Source organism: Nipponia nippon, unplaced genomic scaffold (assembly GCF_047370975.1).
Source record: "Nipponia nippon isolate SJK-2023a ecotype South Korea unplaced genomic scaffold, ASM4737097v1 scaffold_1, whole genome shotgun sequence".
In the NCBI taxonomy this organism is placed as follows: Eukaryota; Metazoa; Chordata; class Aves; order Pelecaniformes; family Threskiornithidae; genus Nipponia; species Nipponia nippon.
The window spans coordinates 25,291,455-25,315,602 of NW_028262290.1; the positions used below are offsets into that span (position 1 = coordinate 25,291,455).

The 24,148-nt window shown below is 43.0% G+C and overlaps 1 protein-coding gene across 1 annotated transcript in view; it reads right to left on the reverse strand.

The window, feature by feature from the left end:
• The window catches only part of SDC2 (syndecan 2), a 60,957-nt gene that overhangs the window by 7,342 nt on the left and 29,467 nt on the right, over nucleotides 1-24,148 (reverse strand). Inside the window, exon 2 of the mRNA XM_087749257.1 lies at nucleotides 3,989-4,100. Coding sequence (XP_087605383.1) covers nucleotides 3,989-4,100 — 112 coding nt within the window. The remainder of the gene's footprint in view (nucleotides 1-3,988; nucleotides 4,101-24,148) is intronic.

Genomic DNA, 24,148 nt, shown 5'->3' on the forward strand with positions numbered 1-24,148 from the left:
CCCGCTACAAATAGATACTGCCCTCTTAGTGAGGGCACCACAAAAACCATGCAGTAATTAAACCCATAGCCACCTCTGTGGTAAAGAGTTGAGAGCTCTTGACCATCGCACACCATCTTTTATCCACTACAACTTCTTCAGGATGCCCAACTGCTATCTTCATATTGGTCAAAATAGCTCTAAATTGTGCTGTAGTATTGGAAATATCTAACATAGCCCTCAATGATGTGTCTATGAGCTGCCCCTTGGACGATGGGAATGCAAATGCTCTTTCACACTCTTGGTGCTTCAGGAAACTTGTCAGGAGATCAAGACTGTGCCAGCTTAAATTATTGTACGCTACAAAAAGCCCACAGTAGTTAGCACTCTTACTTGCAAAGCAGGCAGTGATTAACTCTTCCTACCAAACAAATCCAATCATTTCACCTGATCTTTTGGCATTGTGTTTGTTTGCTGTTGCACATTACACTCTGGGAGTACTACCAGCACAAGCAAACTTGTCATAAGGTGGGCACACACATACCCACCATCTCTTTCACACCTTCCATCTCTACCATTAGTGTGACACATAGCAGAATGACACATTTTTAGCTGACTTATCTCACCCCCATTCACATGAAAAGTCCCCAGTGCAACCCTTAATCAACATAAACACTCTGTTGATTAACATATAACTATGTTGCCTAACACAGGCAACCAGAGATGACACTGTAAACATAATACTAGTGCCCTATCAGGGAACTGCAGCTTAAATAAATGGAGACAGCACAAGGATGTCGTGTCTCTGATAATTCTCACCCGAGGAGGGGAAAAAAACCCAACAAAATTTGAAGAAAGAATAAAAGGAAGAGTCCTAACTATACTGAAATGTAAGATTCTGTCCAGCACAACAAAAGCACACTTTCAAACAGTATCACGGTAGGTTTTTATGTTAAAGGACCTGGAGAACCAGACAGGAAATGTCATGAAGCATGCTTGGGGCTGGTGTAACAGGTGGACAGAAGCAGCTCTTGCTCCAAGCCAATCTGAAAGGCACTTATGAGTGGAACCTCAGGAAATGGAAAATGAATACTTGCTGTGTTGCCTGCACCACGGGAGGGGAAGCACACCAGGAAAGGTTGTGTCGCCCCACCTGGAGTGCCTGCCGGGCACAGTGCCACCGGGGCCAGGAGCGCCCAGCGTCGGCCATGGCTCCCATGCCAGATCCTGTTCAGCACCTGGGAGAGCGTCTGCGCCTCCACCCCCAGAACCACGGCCCCCGGCCCAGCCGCCACCCGTCACCCAGCCCCACGCCACGCTGCCACTGCACTCCTACACTGCCATCTGGCCTTGGACCGTAACTTTGGCTTCCCTTTAGGTCAAGAGCCAAAGCAGATATGCTCTTTTGTATCTTGGAGAAGCTCCAACCCCACCACCATAACTTTCCTTCAAGAACAGTCCCCAGTCACAACGTCAGTCCAGACCTAGTTCATCCTGAGCTAACCTTCTCAACTCAAGCTGCTATTGACTGAAAAATATTAGGTTAGGGAAGAGAAGAAGGGGAAGGAAAAATTTGCATGAGATTCTGATACATATATATATATTGCAGAGACTTGTCTACCATGAGTAACTTAACAGAAGACACAAGAACCAGACAGATAGTTTTCCAAAGAACTCGTAACTAAATCTGATAGAGGTGGTACTTTTCCTTAACATAAGGGCAGTCATGCTGCTTAGCAGCTACTTCCAGGTACCTGTAAGACCAAGGCTCAGTTAAGATCTTTTGTGCCAGAGGAAAAAATAACAGTAGTTATAAAAGCATTTCAAGTTGTACATAGGCAGAAAAACTATTTTTACTCTTTTATTATTATGCTATATACAAACACCAACACTAAAACAAGTCATGACTGAGGCATCTCCTCAGAGATGGAGACTGAAAGAAGGAAACAATGGACTAATGAATTCACTATGGACTTTCTGCTGTTGATACAAGACAATCAGGAAGCAGGCATGGCTCCTTTGGAAACTGCTGACCAATGGATTCGGACTGAACACTTGGGTAAATGCACAACAGTAGCTGAACGTACCTGAAGACTAAAGAGGCTATGAAAGGAAAGAAAAGAAAAACAGCAGAACACCATCACCTTTTTTTCTCCTTACAAAAAGCCCTCAGCCAATTTCTAGTTTGAAATGTGTCATGCTTACAATGACATTTGTCCATGTTAATGCTGCTTGCGGACCTGCAAGGGCATTAATGGTGCCGCTGACAATTCCTGTTTATCTCCAAAGGCCTGGTGGCAGCTAACAATTTTCATACCAAGGAAAGGAGTCAGCATGTTGTCATCTTGGATCCGTTTGCTTGGAGGGGGATTACATAGCAAGAAAACCACTCTTGAGTGGGAAGGCTCTTTCTGCTAGAAACACTACATCACTGAGTATCAAGTAAAGAGAGACATGTTCATCATAATATGAGGAAAAATGATCATTGGTACTTCTGCAGGACACTTTCTACTTCATAAAATGGAGGTAGCAGTAAGTACAGGATGAGCAGGGTGGAAGGGATGCTAATTTGCTTCACTCTTGAGATTTTTTCCTAAGTGAATAAAACTGGGCCCACAAATTGCTCGGAACTTAGAGTTCTTCCTTTGTTCAAAGGTATTAGATTTTGGTACTGTCACATGAGCTCTCTGGAGGGGCATCCAGCTAGTCTCAGTCTACAGTGAGACTTTTCCTGTTTTCTTGTAGGAAAGAAACAGAATAGGACGCTGACTGAAAGGGCAGTTTTCTTGGAGAGCAGAATTTTCCTTAGACTGTCCTGGGAATTGGATGAAATCACTGACTTCTTAATTTCTTTTTTTAAATGAAATGTTAAACTTCCCCTCAAAGAAGTCTACAGCAAGGAGGTCCAGTTAAGCCTCTGATCACGCTGCAACGTCTAACTGCCCCTGTGGAGGACTCCCAAAACACAAGGTATCACTCAGGTGCCCATGACCGTGGGCCTGGATTTGCCTGGCAGCACAGTCAGACCTCTGCAGACTTCATTTTAACATATCTTTGAATCACCAAAGAAAGGAAAAACAAAAATCCATCAGAAAAATTTCAGCTGTGGCTTACAAGGTAACAAAGATGAGGTGCTACAAGAAGGGCTCATCCTTTAAAAATCTACAAGTATGTATAAACATCAGAAGACAGATTACAAAAAGTGCAGTAACAAACAAACAAGTAACACACTTGGAAAATAAATGGTATTTCCACAACAGCTCAGCAAATACAACAATAAGGAAATTTCTCTTCCAGAACTACCATAAAATCCTACACTTAACTTTTAATGGCTGGAGCCTCCCAGCTAGTATAGAAGATACTTCACAAAGAGGCTTTCAAAGAGAAATTATTAATGAGGTTTCACTGACAGTTTTTTGAAAAATGATGAGCTAGCTACATGCCTCTAATGCATGTTTAAGTCTGAGAACTCAGTATGTTATGTTTAATAATTTCTTTATTCACTATATGGATGTAATTAACTCAGAAAAAACTGTCATGTGTTTGGCAGTATCTAGACTTCTAAATTTAAAAGAACAACAAAAAAGGAATGGACATCATGTTTACGTGAACCTGAACGCATGTAAGAGAAAACAAGATTGCTGCTGCTCAGTTTTCTTACAGACTGCTAAATTAGTGTTATGCCATTGGAGAACTAAGCCTTCTCTAATCCTTATTTCTAAACTCCAGAGAGATCTACACAGAAACCAGAGGGAAAGGAGAAAGAAAGCAGAGAGAAAATAACACAGTGAAATGATGCAACTAAGGAGTAAGAGAAAAGAGCAGAAAGTTAATATTTAAAACCCAGCCCACAGGGCTGCTCAGTGCTCTGTAAATAGAGCCCCAAGCACTCACGATACTCACTGAAACTATCGTCTCCAGCTTATAAAGGAAAATTACACAGATTTTCCTGAAATAATTGCATTAGTTCTTACACTTTTTAAAATCAAATTGTGACATGTTGTCTCACCTGAACCTGACCCAGAAGAATAATCATCATCATCAATTGGATAGACGCCTGATGCTTCTTCAACAGAGCTGTTGTCAAGGTATAAATCTTTATCGGAGGTCAAATCTGCTCTCTGGAAAACAGATAAGAGGGAATGGTTAAAAAGATAACAGTTCTCTAGCATAGCAGTCTCTTAATCTTTGCTCCTATTTCCGAAGTTGATGGTGGCACACTGAACAATTTATACTTTCAGTTTATGCAACGCATTTGTCTAAGATGTTAAAAAAAATTGTAAAACTATAGCGTAAAAAAAAAAAAAAAATCCAAGGCTGCACAATGAAAACTAAGAAACCACCCAATCTTTAGGAAGCAAGCCCCCTTCAAATCACACTTCATCTCATTAAATGCATGAATGAATAAATAGGATTTGCAATATACTCTGCAGAGCTTCTGTAACACGAAAGAAGCAAATCCCAGGATTGAAGCCCTCTGTCCAGATCTCAAATACACAAATCTATAGGCTGTCACATGAAGTCTGTCATTTGATCTCAAATGGGAAGCAACAAGAGCATGAATCAAAAACCATCTCAGAGGCCTATCGAGCCAAACCTCAGGAAACTCTTTACAAGTTAGAACGAACAGCTGAAACTACAGAATACAAATGTTTCCAAGACAGTGCTGTTGATTAAGGATTATGACGTTTCCAGATAGATCAGACAGCACATCTCCAAAATTCTGGTCAGGCAAGCTGCTCCAATTCCTAAATGAATGCATCTCTCTTAAAATTTAGCTGTAGCTTCAACAGGCTAAAAAGTTGTCTTCTTGTAACTTTCACCACATTTTTATGTCTGCAAGTATTTCCCCACTAAAGAGAGATTCTGCTAAAACGAGCTGATAATAGTACAAGGTATCAGTCACCCTTTTAGATTGACAATTCAGGCTTTGAAAGACTAGAAATTGTCTTCCTCCACAGCAGCTTGCGCTTTCTCAACAGAGCATAAACTTCCTTATGGGAGCCATGTATCTGTGATGAGTGAGAAAGTACCCGCCACTATTACTACTATTACTTTTACCAGCATTTCTGTGAACGCCCGTTTGCTGTGACTTCTTGAAAAAAGTATGACAGTTGCAAATGGAGTTTTAAGTCAAAAAGCCAAATACCAAAATGCTATACCAAAATGCATCTGTTCTGTATCTCATATAAGCGCCCAAACCTGCTGCTCTGAGTCCCAAGGGTTTCCACTTTACTGCATGGCATTGACTGACCATTTTATTCTACCCAACATTCACTGTAGCTTTCCTAAAGGGGTACCAAACTGTGAAAGGGGTAACTCATGTATGCAAAGACCCACAATCTGACTTTCCGATGTAAATTTTTTCCCAGAGGTCTAAAAAATATTGTTGAAGACATTTGTGACTTTTTTTTAGGAGGTTTTTGGCAACGGATTCCTGCTGTACGCTTCTTCACAGTAGAAAACTGCTCTTCAATTTGATCTACAATAAAAAATGATTCCTCATGGAAAGCAGAAAGGCCATCCTGATTATTAGAGTATTTCAGAGTAAAAGACCTTTGCACTGCAGGTACCTAACACTCCTCTGGACAGCTCTGAACTAAACCAGTGTTACCCTGTTTTTCTGCTACAGAGGAAAAGAAAAACAACACGATACTTGGTCAAAGTCTACTCTTGCTACGGCAGCTTTTACCTGTGGGATGGGGGGGCAGGGAAAACCCCTGTTGTTAAGATACATTTACAAAAGGCCTGCTCTCATCTGCTGCCTGGAACTGGCTGCCATCCAAAGCAGAAATTCAAGACAATGTCTGGTCACCATCAAATGACTTAATTTGTTTAAAAGATGTCTCCAAAGGAAGTCCTGAAGTACCTTGGTAGATGTATAGGTGGTATTGTAATTAAGACACAGCTGAGACTGTTTCCGTATAGGAAAACAACTCCTTGTCATGAGACAAATGTCCTGCTGTTGATCAGGCTGCCACAATGGACCAAGCCACTTTGCCCCATTTTACTTTCAGCCACAATCGAGGTACAAAACAGCCCACTCCTCAATATCAGGCAGGAAAAAAAAAACATATTTAAAAGGAAATGCAGGTGGCTGCCCATGGATATAGAAAAGGCATATAAAATTCAAAAGGTATCAGAGATAGTAAATATTACCCAATGCCATGCTGGGAAAAAAATTTGAAGACCTACCTGGAGAAATTTCCTCACAATGGGAATTGCCAATAGCATTTGGCAACAGCTGAGAAACTGCCAGAGTTTGCAAATGTTAGTGAATGAAAATTAGTCTGCATGAGAACAGAAGCATCACACATCCGTGCCCAGAATTTTTAGTGTGAAATAAAAATATGAACTTACCAATCAATTTATTCCCTAGGCCATTTCCCACTTCTGTCTATATCAGAAGCAAACTCAGTAGAATTCAAAAAACAAACGAAAACCCAAAACAACACCCCCCTCAAAAACAAACAACCCTGGTTTTTTGCTCTTTCCAGCCTCACAGGAGTCAGAGAAGACAGAAATGATCCCTGACAGTTCTTCTAAAGATTCAGTTTTTTAAGACAGCTGAGCAGCTAACCCAATCCAGCCCAAGCTGCAAGCGCCTGGTCAGCCAGGCTCCCTACCATCATATTCACTCCCTTTCTTTCAATGAATTATGGCTTTTCAGCTGCCAAAAGCTTTCATTTTTAGCTATGCTGAGATGTTCTCAAGATTTAAACCAGCTGAAAACAGAGGAACAGAAATGGAAGAAAAGCCTGGGTAGTTTTCAGCAGCAATTTGAGCATCCATTGTATTTTATTCCAGGGATGCAAAGGATACAATGTGAAACACTATTTAATATTGTGGATGGCACAGCCCCATCAGAATGAGAAAACTATTCCCCAGAGTCTTATAGATCCAGTACAATATTTACTATAGGGAGAAATACATGGTACAGTGAACCCCAAATGCATTCAGATCAGACATCAAGCTCCGAGGAAGATGCTCTGCAGCTTCTCTGGCCAGAGCTCCTTGCTTCAGCTCGCTTCCAGTTTGAACAATTCTCCTTCCTTCCAGGAACTTGGGCAGGACACGAGTACCCTCTCAAACCAAAGGCTCAAAGAAGTATGCCCTGGCTTAAAAATCCCAGGCATTTGCACAGACAAATGCACTGCGCTGCCCCCAAACAGACTCTCTTTGCAAGCTGGCTAGTAGACTTGGGGTAGGGGTACCCCCTCTACGCCCACAGCTAGCACCTCTTCTCCCAGTTGCGCAGAAGCACGTAGCTGCCTTAGTTCACTTGGAATGAAAACTGCCTTAAGGTTAAGAACAAAAAGAAAAGCCCAACAGTTAACAAAAAATGCACAGCTGTTAAAAATAATTCTGTGAAGATTAAGCTTAGAAAAATGAGAGACAGTTAATGAAAATAAAAGAATACTTCATGGTGCTTAAGCGAGCATCAAGTACTGAAGCTATGCTTTGCAATTTTATGCTATGTAAAAATAAATTTGATTTCATATTTGCTCTAGAAATGTTTTCTCGCTCGTCAGCTGGGAATCCATGGGGGCCCGTGGACTATTTCCAGGGTGTTCACAAAAGATAAGTTGGAAAAACAAGTCTCTCTGTCCAAGCCTACTGACAACAGAGGTCTGTACTAGCACTTTAATATGCTTAGGAGGAAAAATAAAAAAGTTTGCAAATCCTAACTCCATAAATCTATTTTTAGTTATTATGAAGGCCAAATATTTAAGGCACTATTTCCTATGGCTAACAATTGAAATGAGGGCCCTCATGTCACTTTTATGTAACAGCCTTATTTTCAGATCTATTAAAACGGCAGGAACACCAGGCAAGAATGTCTCTGTTATCAGTCCTTTAATCTGGCCCTGAAGCCACAAAAACTGCTTGTTACCTCTTGAGAGAGATTGCATTCTCATCCATCATTGTTATCCCACTTACATTTTTATTCCAAGAACATAATGCTGCAAAATCCTGTGACCTAAATACTTCACATGCTACATGCCAATGATCACTGATTCCTGTCTGGTTATTGACTACACTGGCATAAATCTAAATCTCATGGATGTAGTGTAGATTAGCACCCATTAAGTACTAGATAAAAGATATTCCTATACCAGTTATATGTTGAATTTGAAATCAGTCTTTATTTTACTAAAGCTTACATTTTTACTGATTTGTAATTTAATAAATTTAGATCAGCCAGGATATACTTAATTAAAAAAGCTCTCATTCTGACATTAAATGAGAGAGAAAACAAAGCAAAAAAACCTTTTTCTGACTCATCATCTCATAAAAGGCATAAATCATTCATCAAAATTACAATGGCAAAAACTTGGAAACAATCTTCAGACAATAGGAGGGTTGGGAAAGGATGGCACACTTCGTTTAAAAAAAAAAAAGTACCACGTGCCCCGCAATAGCCATTCCCCTTTCCAGTGCTGCTGTTACAGTCAGTCCTTCCATTATGTGGGGATGATTTAGGAGTAAGACATTAAATGCTTTTATGCCATGTGGGTGAAGCCAAGAAAGTTGGTGTGAGGAGTTGTGAAGAAGTAATGTCTACCATGGCTGTCGTGGCTGTTTGAAACTCAGACGGAAGAGCGATGAGTAACTGACATATGGAAGGAAACATTTTATTACTTACAGATGCACTCAAATTTCTGTTCACTGCCTTTTTGGGTATATATATGGGATAGAGAATTTGAGGTTTGCAGCTGGGTTATTAATGGTACATTGCCTCCCTTTTTCCCCAGATGGAAGTCTTTTAGATGTAACCCGTTTAGTATGCACAGAACCAGAAACTAATATTTTAAAAGTGATGTTATATCCCAAATATCTAAGCCAGAAGGCTCTGAAAATTTGCAAGCATTACAGCTGTTGATTAGGTGGAGATCTTATACGTAAGAAGGAGAAAGAAAACAGATTCTCCTCCTCTGTTAACAGATAGTGCTGTTCTATTAGTGCTTGCATAAAAGCATGTTCAGCTGGTGAGTCTGAGTTCACTGAAGTGATGTATTCTTCATACACACTTCATTTTTGGAAAGCTAACTACCTGAATGCATTCATCTAAAGACTGAGGGCCATCGTGGAGACTCCCACATGAAGGCAGGAGAAAAGGCAGTTGTGTGAAGGAGAAGCTCTATTTCCCCCGGGCTTCCTGCAAAAGGAACTATGACCTGCCACCCAACAGGAGTTAGTCCTCATGGACCTCAGCATTGCCGACTCCAAAGCCAGCAGGCGTCTTGCTATCATTGTTCGCTATTTCTTTGCCTTCCCTCTTCACACCAGGAAAGCTATTTCACTAGTGACACTGTCCCCTTAAAACCTCGTTAACCTCATCCAGGAATGAGAGTCATGAGTTTAGACAAAAAAACCCCTATAAAGCGCAAAGCTTGAAAATCAGATTTACACCTCAAAGCACTAGGTTTTCCCAGAGAAATGTGCTAACCAGAAGAGCATCCACCTTCCATTTCCCATTGTGTTACTGGGTTCCCAGAGGTGAGCATCTGCCGGCTCTGGCAGTGCACATCGACCTCCTTCAGCCTGCGCATCCCTACGCTGCCCGCGTGTACCCTGCTACAAACACGTAATTTTGAAGTAGGATTTTATGTTACAAGGCATGTCTACCACTAATTGTCTTATTACAGATGCCTGCCTTTCCTTTCACTGGTATGTCCTACAGCTGGGCACAGAAGAAAAGGGAAGGAACAAGTAGTCCCCACTATTTCAAGGTGGTGGCGGCCACTTTTAAAGACTCGCAGGCCAAACTCTTCCCAGCAAACCCCACTTCATTGCACTGTGCCAACTGCGGTGGGGCCTTCGGCAGAAGCGGCAGTGGGAGGCATGGTGGTGGGCAGTTGTGGGATTTTTTGAGAAATAAGAGTCTAATAATTAGTGATGTAATGGAAGCACAACACTCTAAGGACCCCCCATTTTCTTCCTTGGAGAAACCGTACTGCCTGCACAATGGTGATGTTAGTGGAGTGGATACTGGCCGCAGGAAAGCTGCCCTACACCACGGTCTGGGTAACTGTGATCACAGCAAAAATATTCTTTCCATAACAACAGGCCCCAGACTGAATTTTGCAAGTTTGAGAGCAAGGGTTTCATACAGAAGCCAGCATCTGCATTACTCATTTCCCCCAAATCAGTTTGACACGGTTACCATCTCCCAGTTTTACCTCGGAACGGCTTAAAACGCTCCAAGCACTCCTCAAGGCTGCTGCCTTTCCGTGCCAGTCCTCCCGCTCATCCACGTGCCCAATGTGAAAACCAGCCTCGCGATGGGAACTGCCTGGACCGAATTTGCAAAAGCCACTGCCTCCCCCACCGCTGGCTTTGGCCAATTAAATAACAAGCTTTGATTGCTGTGACTCATTCTGGAGAGCCCATTTCCAAAGGTATTTTTAAAATCTTAGAGGACATTTGCTCCCCTTCTTCAGGTAAGGGTGGAAGAGCGAATCAGCTTTGTACGAGTGTCCCTACTAGTGTTGCAAGTTGGGTGTTTGCCCGTGGGGACGGCGCCGGTGCCGGCAGCAGCATGGCAGGCTGAGACCCTGTCTGGTGCAGCACAGAGCCGCTACTGCGGCTGGAGCACATGCCAGAAAGATTATTCACGCTTCTTGTACCTCATGCAGAAGAACTTCCTGATGCTGCACAAAACTATAGCTTTAGGCCTCCAATCTCTCACGACAGATAAAGAAAGGGTTTGACCGCTCGTGGCTGCCGACGAAAGGCGGAGAGCCCAAAATAAACACAAGTACTGCAAACGGCTTCTACTACCACTAGCATTCAACAATAGAGGAGTCTACCAAAAGAGCTGATTTACAGAGATTGCCTCATGTCAGAGCCAAGAGTCAAAATATGCTGGCTTTTAAGATGCGCACAGTCTGTTACGCCAGACTAATTACCAAAACAGAGGCATATTTGACAGGGACAGCATTAATAAAACAACTCTTGCCAGTGTCAGGCATTTCAGCAGTCTATGTCACGGCTCTCACTAAAGAAAATACACTGCATCCACAGAGCTCACAGGGAAACACTCCAAGGCAAAGAGCCCCACGGGGTAAGGAGACGCCAACAAGCCACCACCACGTCAGCCACTGTTCACTTATGGCCATGCACCAAAGGAATTACTGTGCTGCAGCTGATAGATTTAAGTTCACACTCTTCACGAAGTCATAGAAACTCATGTGTCTGTTTTCTAACAGTCATCTGTGCCTTTAGAAATATTCCCTAATGTGTAATTACATGCCGTATGGTACATTATGTGATAACAGAACTTAAAACGATAACAGGAGAACTTGTTCAAGCTTAATTGAAAATGTTTTTCTTCCCATTATTAAGGCTCACAGATCCGTGTAGTGGGTCTTTGGCCTGCTTACAGCTTTGGAGCTGCAGCTTGTCCTGCCTTGAGGAGAAAGATAAACGTCCTCTAAAGTTCTGGCCTCTTCGAGGTACATTCCAATAGAAAAAGCTTCCATCTTTCCAATTCTTTTCAGAGTCTGATTTCCAGTTGTGCATCATTTATCTACTAGATGCACACAGAGACCAAACTTAAGTCAATTAATCTAATCCCTTATCCAGAAACTGTGTTGCCCATGGTGGGACGGAGGTTGCTGTATGAAGATGCAGAAGGGAGGTGAACAAGCGTGGCAGCAAGATCAGGCAGAGCTTTCTATCCTTATGCATGAGTACCAACGGCACAATTTGTGATGAAGAACAGATTAAACTTGCTCCATGCTCTCCAGCTACAAGAGATATTTAGTAAATGAACAAAAAGAGACCCTCATCAGTTACCCAACAGCCCTCCCAGGCTATCCAACTAGGCTCAAGCCCACGTGAAGTAGTATTACAGGACTGCTAGCTGAGTGAGACTGTAGTTGGGTCTGCCCCTACAAAAGGTGCCTTCCTCATCTACCCTGCACAAGATACCTACATCTTCATCCAGTTATGGAGAATTTTCTGGAACAACAAACCTTTACCTCTGTGGATCTCTGCCACTGCCACACCCCAGTGAAGAGCAGTTCTTCACCTGGGCAGAGTCTCCTCAGAAGTCCCACAGCCTCATCTCACAACTCAGCAAGTAAAAGCTACCTGGATCACAGGATATGAAACTGCAGCATTTTATTTTCTTTCTCCAGCAATGAAAGTTTCCTGTGGTTCTACAGCAGTTCATGCTGAAAGCCCATGCTCGAGAGGATTGGTCCTTCTCCAGACCCCATTTGGTCTTTCTCCAGACCTACAGCCGGCGAGCTGCATGGTCACATCACCTCCACACAGACTACAGGTTAGGACCAAGGGACCTTCCTAATCGAACGACCACATAAACTTACTCCAACTTAAAAACGGTTACTTAGGAATGATAGAGGGGTAGGGCAAATTTGATATGCCAACCCAAGCAAACAGTACTGCTGTGCTGTTTACGTGAACCCCCTGGTTTGACATTATATCACATTCTCTGACTTCGCACCAACAGGTCTTTCCTTGTATGTGAAGCCCACAATTGAACACTGCAGTTTAGTTGTCTCCTTTACCTTGGAAACCTCAAGACTGCTTAACAGTCAAGGTACAGTACACAGCAATTCTTGTTTCCCACATAAAAGCAGAAGTTTAATACCAAAGTTTCTCCAGGAATCCCAAAATTAAAAGATTCAAAGCCCTTTCAGCTTTCATGCCAAGCCATCGATCGGTGCGAAGAACAGTTTATTCTTCAACTCTGCCTTTGACATAGGCACGATACAACAGGGAAACTATTTTAGAAGGGCTACAGCTGAATCAGCTTCCGAAGCACTACTCCAGACTGAAATATTAAAGGGCAATGTGCAGGCGAAACACCATCAGAAGCCAGCAGCCAGCAATGTGCATCACGGATTGATTTATCTCAATTAGCATAGCAATTTTCTGCAGGTTTTCCAAAAAGCACTCATTGGTTTCACCAAAAATAGGATCAAAACCACCATGCAAATCATTGTCACAGCTCAAAATGCTGATCAGTTTTTTTAAGGACACATCAGCCCATGTGCAGACAGGTTAAATTTAAGGCACAGCCGTGACCGAGGAGCTAAATGCGCTCCTTTGAAAATGCTGAATGAAGAGGTTAGCCTGTCTTTGAACCACCAGTCACAAGTCTGACAGTGACGGGAGAAGCAGGTAGCTTTTGGTACAGAGGTCATAACCACACGTACCTGCCCCAGTCAGTGCTTTTAAATCTAACGCACACTGGCTCTTCCACGCACACCTCCCCTCTCCTTTCATGCTTTACTGATCCTTTTTCCTAATCAATCAGAAGAACTAACACTTATATTTTCCTCCCTCCTCTTGAGATTGTGGATGAATGATTAAAGCTGCCAGGGTAACCTCTTTGGCGTGCATGCCAATAACTCCCCACCTAATAGCCTTTCCTCTGCCTCGCTGCCCTGGCCCACTGGTGATTACTGCAATCCCTTGAAGTGGCCAAATTGCAGGGCAGCCCCCATGGAAACCTATTTGGAGCTGTTCGAGCTCATACCAAAGAATGATGTTTTTAATACAGATTGTTCTTTTTAAAGCCCTACAAAAGCAGCTGTAATCAATCGTAGTGGGAGCACTGCAAGCCTCCACCAGTTTCAAAAGCCCCATATTGATTCCTTTCCAGTCCGTGGATTTCGACAAAATAACCCCATGTGAGGAACCCAGAATCAACTAACATGATATCATTTAAATTAAGATATTTTTGCCGTTAGTAGCAAGAATTGGCAATAAGCTGTCTCAATCACTTACATTCCTTTTGCATAAACAGGGAAATTACATATGAAACAACTGTATTATTAAAGTTACATTAAGCACCAATTAAATATTACTAACAAAGGTTATGTATGGCAACTGAAGTTTGTCAAAGGTGAGGAGGAATCCACAGCTTAAGGAGTGAGCATTTCCAATTCTTGAATGCATAATCTGTTATTCAAGAGGGACTTATTCGTTGAACAACGAGGTCCGCAAATCTCTCAGTGGACACTTCTGCTTGCCACCTGCAGCCAGCAGACTCTTGGTGACATCCCACCAAAGCTCCCCACAGGTGGAAAAACGGCCACTGGTAGATCCAAAATCTGTTTGATCTTTCTAAAATTGTGTGCTATCATAGCAATTAGCTGAAGGAACTTCCCTCCCTCCCACAAACACATGCAACCTATTTCAGAAGATGGTCATAAACTGCCCTAAATGAAGAGGAATCCTCTAGAACTCAGATCAGTGTTGGTGGTAACACATTCATAGCCCAGGTTCGCTAGATTCTTACTTAAGGAAAGTAGAGCTTAAATAAGCTTTAAGTATGCTTAAATGAAATACCTTTGTACCAGGACTCTCAGTTTCATTACAACAGAATATGCGGGCTGTGCGCTCAACACTAGAGGAAAGAATCACCCTTTAAACAAATATCTTAAAAAAAGCTCAACAAACAAACAAACAAAAAACCCCAAATCATCATCTTTATACTACTTCGGGTGCTGACAGAGAAGATTTTCTGCTCAAAACTGGTACTGTCTAATGATGCAAAATGCAAACTGAACTGCAGATCAATGTGAACTTTGAGTTAGCCAGCAGAACGTGCTGCATGTGCCGACTTCTTTCTCCAGTCCATGAAATCGATCACAACTTCATTTATTCAGGTAACTACTTTCAACTTGTTTGGTGGTGGCTGGAAGCACAGAGCTAGGGGATCAGTTTCTCCGGCAGGAAAAGCATTGGTAAATCCAAAACTTGGTTAAATTAGGCCAGAAGCCATAATCTCTGTGGCCAAAAGGATAAATGGTATCACTGCTACTCTTTCCACTGGTATAATCTTCTCAGACAGAGACAGCAAACACAGAAAGCGTTGAGAGACCTGGTACATCCTTTTGAGATACCTCTTCGTATCCCAGATCCCCAAACACTAAGACAACAAAGATGACTTTATTGCTGTTTCCAGGTGCCAACTAGTCTAACGCCCACTCATCTCACTGGTCTACAAGATTGAGTTGTTGGATTCGGCACTCTGATCCCATCTTACTTAACTGATTTTTTGCTACAAAGGCTTCGTGTTCATATCCTCTTTGATGCATACAAAGATAAGAAATGAGTTTACTTCAGATGGGAAAAACATCACTCTAATAACTTCTACTATAAAAGCAGTTGAGTGAAATCAGAGATGTGGCGGCTTGTACAGGCTACGTGGCTTCAGGAGCAGTCTTCTGTCTGGTATGCTGCCCTTCAGGCACAACTCCCCTCCTTCCACCAGGAAGAAGGAACTGGTGCATCACCGATGCAAGCCCGCCTGCCTCCCCAGCCAAAGACGACAGACAGGTTGGGTTGGGGGGAGACACAGCACCCTGCCTGCAGCGCCAGCCAGCTTCCTAGCCAGGTGGGGCTGAGGCCAGAAGAAAGGATTTTCCCTTCTGCCCTCCCTCCGTCTTTGACTCTCCCAGCGGCTCCCTGGGGCTTGCAGTGCAGCATCGGACTGGGCAAGGGAACCAAGGGGACAATTTCTTCTGAAGACAAATACAGCCCAGAGTTGCATTCGGAAACTAGGTGGATATACTGATCAGAACCACTGAAAGGGAATTTGAACTATATTGTTAGGAATTTCCCCCCCCACAGTTTTGCAGCTGGCCGACCCCATATCCACTGCACAGCAAGAGGAAACGAGGCAGAGCGTCGGTGCTGGAAGCCTCCATACCTGCTGTGTACGTCTGCACACCGTAACAGTTCACATGCATTCATATTCCTGAGAAGAACCATCTAACATATGTCTGCTTTTAAAAAAACCCACAAACATACTTAGAAAGCATCGAGCTGAAACTGCACAATATAAGGTACACTAAAATAAGAGTTATTCCACAAACAGCGGAAAGGCTGACACCTGATTTTCTACAGAGGTTCCCCTCCCCACCACAACCCCAGCTCCTGCCGCTTTCCCCTGTGCTACTGCCTCCCTATAAACTGTGCACGTGGATGTGGCAGAACATGGCTCAAGCAAGTCTGAAGATGAGCATATAGGAATTTCTCAAAATAAAAGTTTCAACTGGAGTTACTTAAGGGACCACCTTCAAACAGCACGTTACAATTTTTTGGTTTAAAGCATGGTCAAGAAAGCTGCTTCTTTAACTGAAGAATTAGTGAACTGATAATATAATCTCTCCCAGTTATTTGAGTGGCTACCTTTAATGAAAACTGCCTGAAACAAGCTTCATCTTGATTACCTTCAGCTGATGTTTTAAAAATAATGCTACATAAAACTAGAACCAAAAGAACTACATTTGTAATGAAGGTAGGGATAAATTACATTGTATTTGATAAATTAGCTTCCCTTGATTTAAAGGGAAGCAAGCCGGGTAAGTTGTTTGACAGCATTTTTAACAGTCATAGATCCGACTGAAGAGTGAAATACAACAAAGACTCTTAATGGTATTAAATATCTGTTAACAAAGAACAAAGCTTGCTTTCTAGCATTCGTGCTTTAAATCAGAGTTCTGCTGAAGGGAACAAAGATTTTAGTATTTCCATAGCCAAACTCCAAATCTTCATAAAACTATCCCAGCACCATCAATACAAGGTTAGCAGCACTCTACGATCTTTACTGCCTTATCAACAGTCTAAAGCTTTTAAAAATCCATATGCCTACAAAACCTCCTGGAGCTGTTACACATGGAGGATTTCACAGCATTATTGACCTGGGCAGCCTCTTTATCCTCAGTAAGTTATTTTAAGCAACTTTCTGCCAGCAAGCAAGTCTCTGTTAGGCTTTGTCTGTATTATTGCTAAAGCACTGCTTACAATACAGCACAAAATGGGGAGGTACTAAGCAGAAACCAGAAAGGGATCTGACAAGTTGCCTTTTTATTTCTTTTTTTCTCCACTTTCCTGATATGCTTCTAATATCCTACAGATCACTGCCCTGCTGCCAGGAATCTGGCTACGCACCTAAGCCTCCTGAGAGGGAGAAACGTGAATGCACAGCAGACAAAACAGACCAAATCCACGTATTTCTGGGACCATGCTATTTAACGTACACACTTTCTTTTGCCTTGCTGGCACTTTTTTATATATATATATATATATACATATACACACCTCTCTATACATCTCTCATAGAGAAACAGAAGCTATCAAGCCTATTTACCTACTGAGTAAGAAAACACATCATCTGGCTTGGGAGGTGAGGAAGGGAAGAAGAAAAAGAAAGGTAAATTTCTCATACTTCAAACTCAAAAACTAAACACACTGCTTTATTCTGAAATCCCTTATCAGATAAAGGTCTCCAGCTTGAGGACCGTATTTCTGTGGCATGGTAGGAAAAGCAAACCTCAACCCGACACATGTCAGCACACATCAAAAAGCAATCTCGTGGTCTTCTGCAAGCTCATGCCTGGAGGTATCAACCGAGAAGGCCAGCGCTAGCACAGCAGTCTTCCTTGGACTGTAACTTAGGAATAGCCACAGTCGAGCAGCCACATCCATGCTGCTTCTACTTTCCTACTTATCAAAAATATTGATGGGGTGATCCTGTTTGGGGAAGCAACTCTTGCTTGTCCTTTTACTTTGAAGTTTCATATCTTGAAAGCCAGTGACCCATACTACTCCTTGGTGTCATCAGAACTACTAAGATGTACCCTGTTTTAATCCAAGGGCACACTATAAAATGTACTCAACTGACAGCCCACACAGGCACAGAGATTTAGATTTGATACCAACTTCTGTATCACACTTGATAACTAGACTCTCAGCTGAGCGCCAAGACATACAGAGGAAGCTGCCCAGGGAGAAGGGTAAAAGAAAGAGATTTAAACTGATATAAATTGAGTCCACAAAATCTCTGCTAGTGATATTTTATTTCTGGATGTTAGGTCAACTTTCCTATTTCCTTGTTAAACCTGTACCTTGTGGAGTGAATGGAAAGAACAGATGTTTTCTAAATTATCAATTCAGTAAAGTTTTCAAGTATCACAAGAACACCTTTTAAGTAATGTTTTACGGAAGCAACTAATCCAGCACTGGCATCTTTATGCTACTTACCATGGTATAGTGTTGGCAAAAATAGTGGACACAATGGAAAAGTAACCCGTCAACCCTGAGCTATTCTAGATAAAGCATGAATGTATCCCAATTATCCGCACCTTATTTCCGACAGTTCTGTTTCAAAAATACAGCACATAATCTGTTCCATATAGCTGTCAATCAAATGGACAAATTCTCTTAAGGTTTCACTGCAGATATGTCCAAAGCAATTGCACTTTACAAGGCTAACCTCAGATTAATAACAAAAGTTCAATTTAAACCACAGGTTTTTCTCTGCAAGCAATAAAAACGGTTGCTACACTGATGGCATCAGAAAGCCTCTTAGTTCCTGTTTCTGTTTGCTTCAGTAAAAGGGTCACTCGGCACTCGGAAATGGAACAAGCGAAAAGGGGTTTCATCAGCCTAAGTGTTACGGATGTTGGCTGCTTAATAGACCTGACCTCGCACAAACCTGCTCACCTCCCTAGGTTCTGGGAGCTTAAAAAAAAAACTGAGGACAAAGAGGGGAGGTGTAAAGACTCTGCTTAGGGAGACCATACGGCAAGACATTCAGATCTGCCACAGCAGGACAACGCAGAATAGTTTTGCAACATTACTAGTATGCTTGCATATGTATATCTAAGAAAACAGAGCAGTCAAGGACTGTGTTTCTAATGAGAGCAATGCAACGCAAAGGAACGTTTTGGCATATGCATCTATACAGCTAGATAGAAGAATGCTCCTGTAATGTGGTTTGGGTGGAAAGAGTAGAGGAGTTTTCTATCAGTCAATACTACTATATTTAAGTTCTTCTCAGATTAGACACTTTGATCAAGAATAAACCTCTTTTCACAGGGCAGGCATGAAGTGTGTAAATAAGGTTTTCTGATAAACATACATGAGCGAATTAGATAAAGAACTTGTCGATAAATACAATTCTTCAAATAATATAAATGGAGGCTGTTTTTTATGGCATGTTGGCAAAGACAACTGCAAGGAGGCAATTGCAACATGTTACATCACAGCAAGCAGCATTTGTTTATTCACTTTGAACAGACAGAAGAGATTTTCTAGAAAGATACTTTCATATGCCATTTTCGGGGACAATAATTAAATGAAGGCAGACAATGACCAGGAAGCATTTGAGAAACGAGAAGGTGAAGATCATTTCTGCTGAAAACTCAATTCATGTCAGTTGCTGATGTCTCTTCTTAAAAGTCACTTGGAAGTTTATTCGACTTCATAACGACATGATAAACAAAGGCCATTAGGCAGAAGAATGCAACAGCTACTAGCATTTTGATAAAGCAGAGTCATCGGCTCATTTCATTTCTTTAAAAAAATGAGTCCATACCAGACACAGCCCACAAAAACTAATGACATTCATCCACTGATATGCACAGCTGCGCTTCACTTGCAGAAAAATTGGCTTATCAAGATAAACTGGCACCCCAAGAGTTTGCTGTGCTGAAACAGTGCGCTTAACAGCCTGACAGAGCACAGGCCCCTCTGGAGACCGAAGGCCCTGGTCCAGCTCCTGGCAGGGGCTGTCTTTCCTCCATTAATTACATGTGTGCACACGCAGGCCCGTGCTGCAGTCCCCCGGGAAGCCTCTGATGGGCTGGGAGAGCAGATTACTACTGGCTTACGGCTCAGATACAGCACGTTATGCAACCGAAAGGCTTAACGAGCCTCCATTTCATTCTTTTAAAATTAGTTTGAAAGGGGAAAAAATGAACCATCATGAGGAAGAATACCAAAACAGTGACATAAACTCCCCAAAACACAGTGGCAAAACTGCGGGATAACGCCTCAGTTTGCAATTACCGGGGTGAGGGCAGAGTCAGGAGGCTCTGCCAACAGCCCCGTCCGCCATGAAGCCTGCTGGGAAGCCAGGACTTGCTCTTTATTTTCTGCTCAAACACCATTTCCTTCAGGAGCCTGTTTACAATTTTTAAAAAGAAAGGCCAGGCCATGCTCTGCAAGTCTAATATTCTTGAAATCTGCTTTGGAGGTCACTCCATCTTCCACCGCAGGCCGTGGAGGGGCAGGGAGGGGGACGGGTCTGTCCCACCTGCCCCACCGCCCGTGGTGCCAGCAGCCATCGGGCCCCGGGGACGATGCCACTCATCACACACACCGGTTCAGCAGCCACCGGCTTCGGGCAGGCAGCAAACAGTGCCGGGAGCCAAAGGCAACCCTCCGGGCAAGCCGCAGCCTGCCTTTACAGACAATGCGGCGTTTTCTTCATTACTTTCCCAGTAGGGCCCGTTTGAAGTAGCACGCCATTTGCATTCAGAGTGAAAAACCTCATTTTGTCATCAGAAAGCTGAGGAGAAATTTCCAGCGAGCTGTCCCCAGGCACGCGCCCGCTGGACATTAACCTCTCCCAGCCCGCTTTGTGCTGGCTCTGCAGCAAGTCCAGCGAGCGCCGACCACCCAACGGGGCCTGGTTTTTCAAAACTCCATTTTGTAGGGATAAAAGGGGGTTGTGCTGTTCCCCCCTCTGTGCTCATCACAGCCGTGATTCAGAGATAACACAAAATGGAAAGCGCTTGGGTTTGTAACAGCCCACTGCAGTCCTTTGGCATTGGCTGAAGCAAAGTATAAAAGTGGCACTTAAAGATTTGACCACAAAACCTCAGTACATATGCTGCATATGCTGAGGGACAGGTTGCAATAGTACTGCTTTTTTTGTCTTTTCTTTTTTAAACCAGTACACAAGATCCAAATAAAGGGATAGTTTAGGATACACCACATCACTTCTCTACCTTATACTATCCTAGGAAATCAACTTAATATCCTATGACTGATTTATAACCAGGATATATAGTATCCTATACATCCCAGGATATATCCTATCCTATTATCAATTTATAATCAGCCCTATCATCTCAAAGTTAAAGCCCACATTCACCAAAGGAGTCACTAAGAGGAGCAAGCTTCTCCCTCACTTCCAAGCCTATTCCACTGGATCACCACAGCTAAAGGTTTCATTTTGCTGGAGAAGGTTGTCATTCATGACATTATGCAGCACTGAAGGAGCCAAACAGATTAAACGGACATCTGCCTTTCCAGCCTGCTATAAAAGTGGTTTAATACCAAGCAGTGTTTAAACAGTAAAACTGTCTGCAATTGCTGCTCTATAATCTGTGAGTAATCAATCCATCTCAATGCTGTGCTTCCATTACTGCTTCTCTGCAAGCAGCTGGAAAAATTTTCAGGGCACATACTCCTTGTTTATACCCCAATGCTAAAGAGGAATTAAACACAGATTCAGTCTGCGTTCACAGTGATCCTGGCACACGTCAAGTCTCAGGCTTGTATTTTCAAAGCAAAGCACAGATGATACGGTGAAACCTCCAGTTATGGCAGCTATTTGCCATGTTACTTCCCCTCTGAATGCATTATTGCAATAAATATGCTGAGGGCTTGCCAAAGCAAAGCAGAGTATCCCATCAGAGCCCTCATCCTCCCACTCTGAAATGTCAGCACCTCAGAAGAGAGCACAGGACGCCGCTGTGGTCCCGTGCCACCCGTGGAGCACGGCTGCTCCGGCTTGAAGCCGTTCCGAGCAACAGCATCAAACTCAACATCTTTTTCAGACTTGTTGCTTGATGTTGTAATGACTGTGGGATTACGACTGTCGTGTTGGGGATTCAAAGGCTGGCTTCTTTTAACAGCATAATCTGTGTTGACACATTTTGGTTAAGATGTAAGTGTCCCTTGCTCTCAGAGCTACACAGACCCTGCCAGCAAAAGCTATGCACGCCAGCAGCTGACATCCCTGCTCAAGAAAACTAAAGGTGTTTCCATTTAAGTGGGGGAAGGCCAAGGAAATGTGGGCACTCTGGCCCAGGCATCAGATTCAGCCTGGAGCGAGGCCAGAGCTAAAGACAGGTAGCTCCCGGAGGCTCGGCACACCTTGTGACAGGATCACAACCGGATTACTCTGCTTCCCCAGCTGAACGTCGACAGGCCCAGGACATCCCTCTTATGCAAGAGATGGCTTCCAGAGTGGATTAATGCCGAGCCTTTTCATGTTCTTTTATTCTGTCGTGCATAGGTTGTTGCACAGTGCTCTCTGACATGATATATAAAGCATATGACCAACATCCATCACCTGTTCACCCCTTTGTCCCCTCCCCGAAGCTAGGATTTCATGTGGCAGAGCCCCTTGCTTTATCTGGAGTGGGCAAACAGGTTGTCCCACAAATGCACAAATTACATCATTCCATTCAGACACAGCAAAGGTGAAATCAGTTCTCCATAACATACACTGATTTCACACCTCTCAGCTGACAACTAAAGGCAGCTCCTGCCCCATGTATTTATTCATCAATAAATTCCGAGCTTCTGGCAGGTGCCCAGCATGGTGGCTGGTCAAGATGAGGAGCCCAGCAGAAGAGCACTGCTCCCCGCAGTGCCGGTGCTCAGCACTACTGCCGACTGCAGCCACCCAACCTTGACGGTGCCTCCTGCTTGGGCTGGGGGTTTCAGCTGGCCTGATGAAAAGTGCCACAGCCTAAAATGCAACATCAGCCTTGGACAAAACCTAAAGTATTTTTCCAACGTTATCTGCATTTACTCCTACTCTCTGTGTCCCTCTCTGCTTGGCACAGGGAGGCAAAGGATCAAAGTAAGTCCCCAAAGAGTCATATGCACATTCCTTTCCCTCTCAATATCTCTGTACAATTAGCATAATCACTACAAATAGACTTCACTTGTAATTTTGAACCCACTGGCCTCATGCTGGATTATCCAATTCAGGGCTTTAATACAGCGGTACTCTCAGATGAGACTAAGAAGATGGGGAGACAGAAAGTCACTGTGTATTTCAGGCACCTAACTTTACTTCAATTCAGAGTAGCTAAATTTAGGACCAAAAGGTCTTTCTACAGATCAATGGAGAGAGGTATACTTCTCCAGAGGGCTGTTCACAGTCCTGATCTTATGTCTGAATTCAGACTCCTCAGTTAACAGTTAACAGCTAAACAGTCCTTCCAACACATGTTAAGCAAGGGAGTCAGTCTCTGACTGAAATGGCACCTAAAACGTCAGGTTCCAGTAGGTCTGAATGAATTTTGGAATAAAGCAGCAGAGAGGCACATTGCAAAGCCAGCAGATCTTCTGCATTTTCCAAGGGAACAATTACTGCGACAACAGCACATTTACGAGACTTGGAAAGAAACCTCAGTATTTCAGTGCTGCCATAAGATGCGCTGAAAAAAACCCCAAACCCCACGACTTCAGACTGCAGACCCATACTTTTGCAGCTGACAGTTCCAATAAGAGACCTCTGCTTATCTGTAATGACACAGTATAACTCAATCAAGTAGGTGACTCGTCCCTGGACTGGGACAGCGGGTACTCATTTCTCTGGACACTTTATAAGGAAGGAAAAAAAAGCAACCGCAGCATAATTCCTGACTGCAGAGTTCTTTCAGCCAGAAGAAACTGTATTTCTCTGGCCATGTACAACAGCAGCTATTTCAGCTCCGAAGTGTACAGGCACCCAGACATTGCTGTCAGGCAACTAAATGTGTGGACCTGGCTGTACAGAAAACCAATCCTTCTAGCTAATTAGCACAGTACTATGTGCCAAAAAAATTCTTCCAGGTAAACTTTTTACCTCTTCTTATGCCGCTTATAGTCACTTGATGATTCCTGTGAACGTTATATTGTTCCACACTTGGAGCACTGCAACTCTCCTCCAGTTGTTAGTTCTACCCTGTACAGTCATTAAACGAATAGTAACGTATATCGGATCCTTTCTCAATGCCATCCAGTGTGTACAGGAGAATGCACGCTGAACATAATGCTTTAGAAATAAGATCTTCCACATGCCACTTTGAGGAATGGAAACCAAAGGAGTAGCTGCACTGCGATACAGTAATCATAATCCACAAGATACACAACTATTCAGACTCGCGCTATCTTGGAAGGATGTAATGGTTTGTAAAACCTGCAGACTGTGTATTTCACTTTATTTTCACATGCACAATGAGAATGAAGTGTAATCTATTAAGGCTTAAAATTATCCCATATCTATCATGCAATGAGACAGAAACCAGTCAAACCAGTTCAAAATTCACCGTTCTTTTCTATGTAAATTTAGCTTCATTCCTAAAATCAACAGAGGCAGTAAGACCGGCAC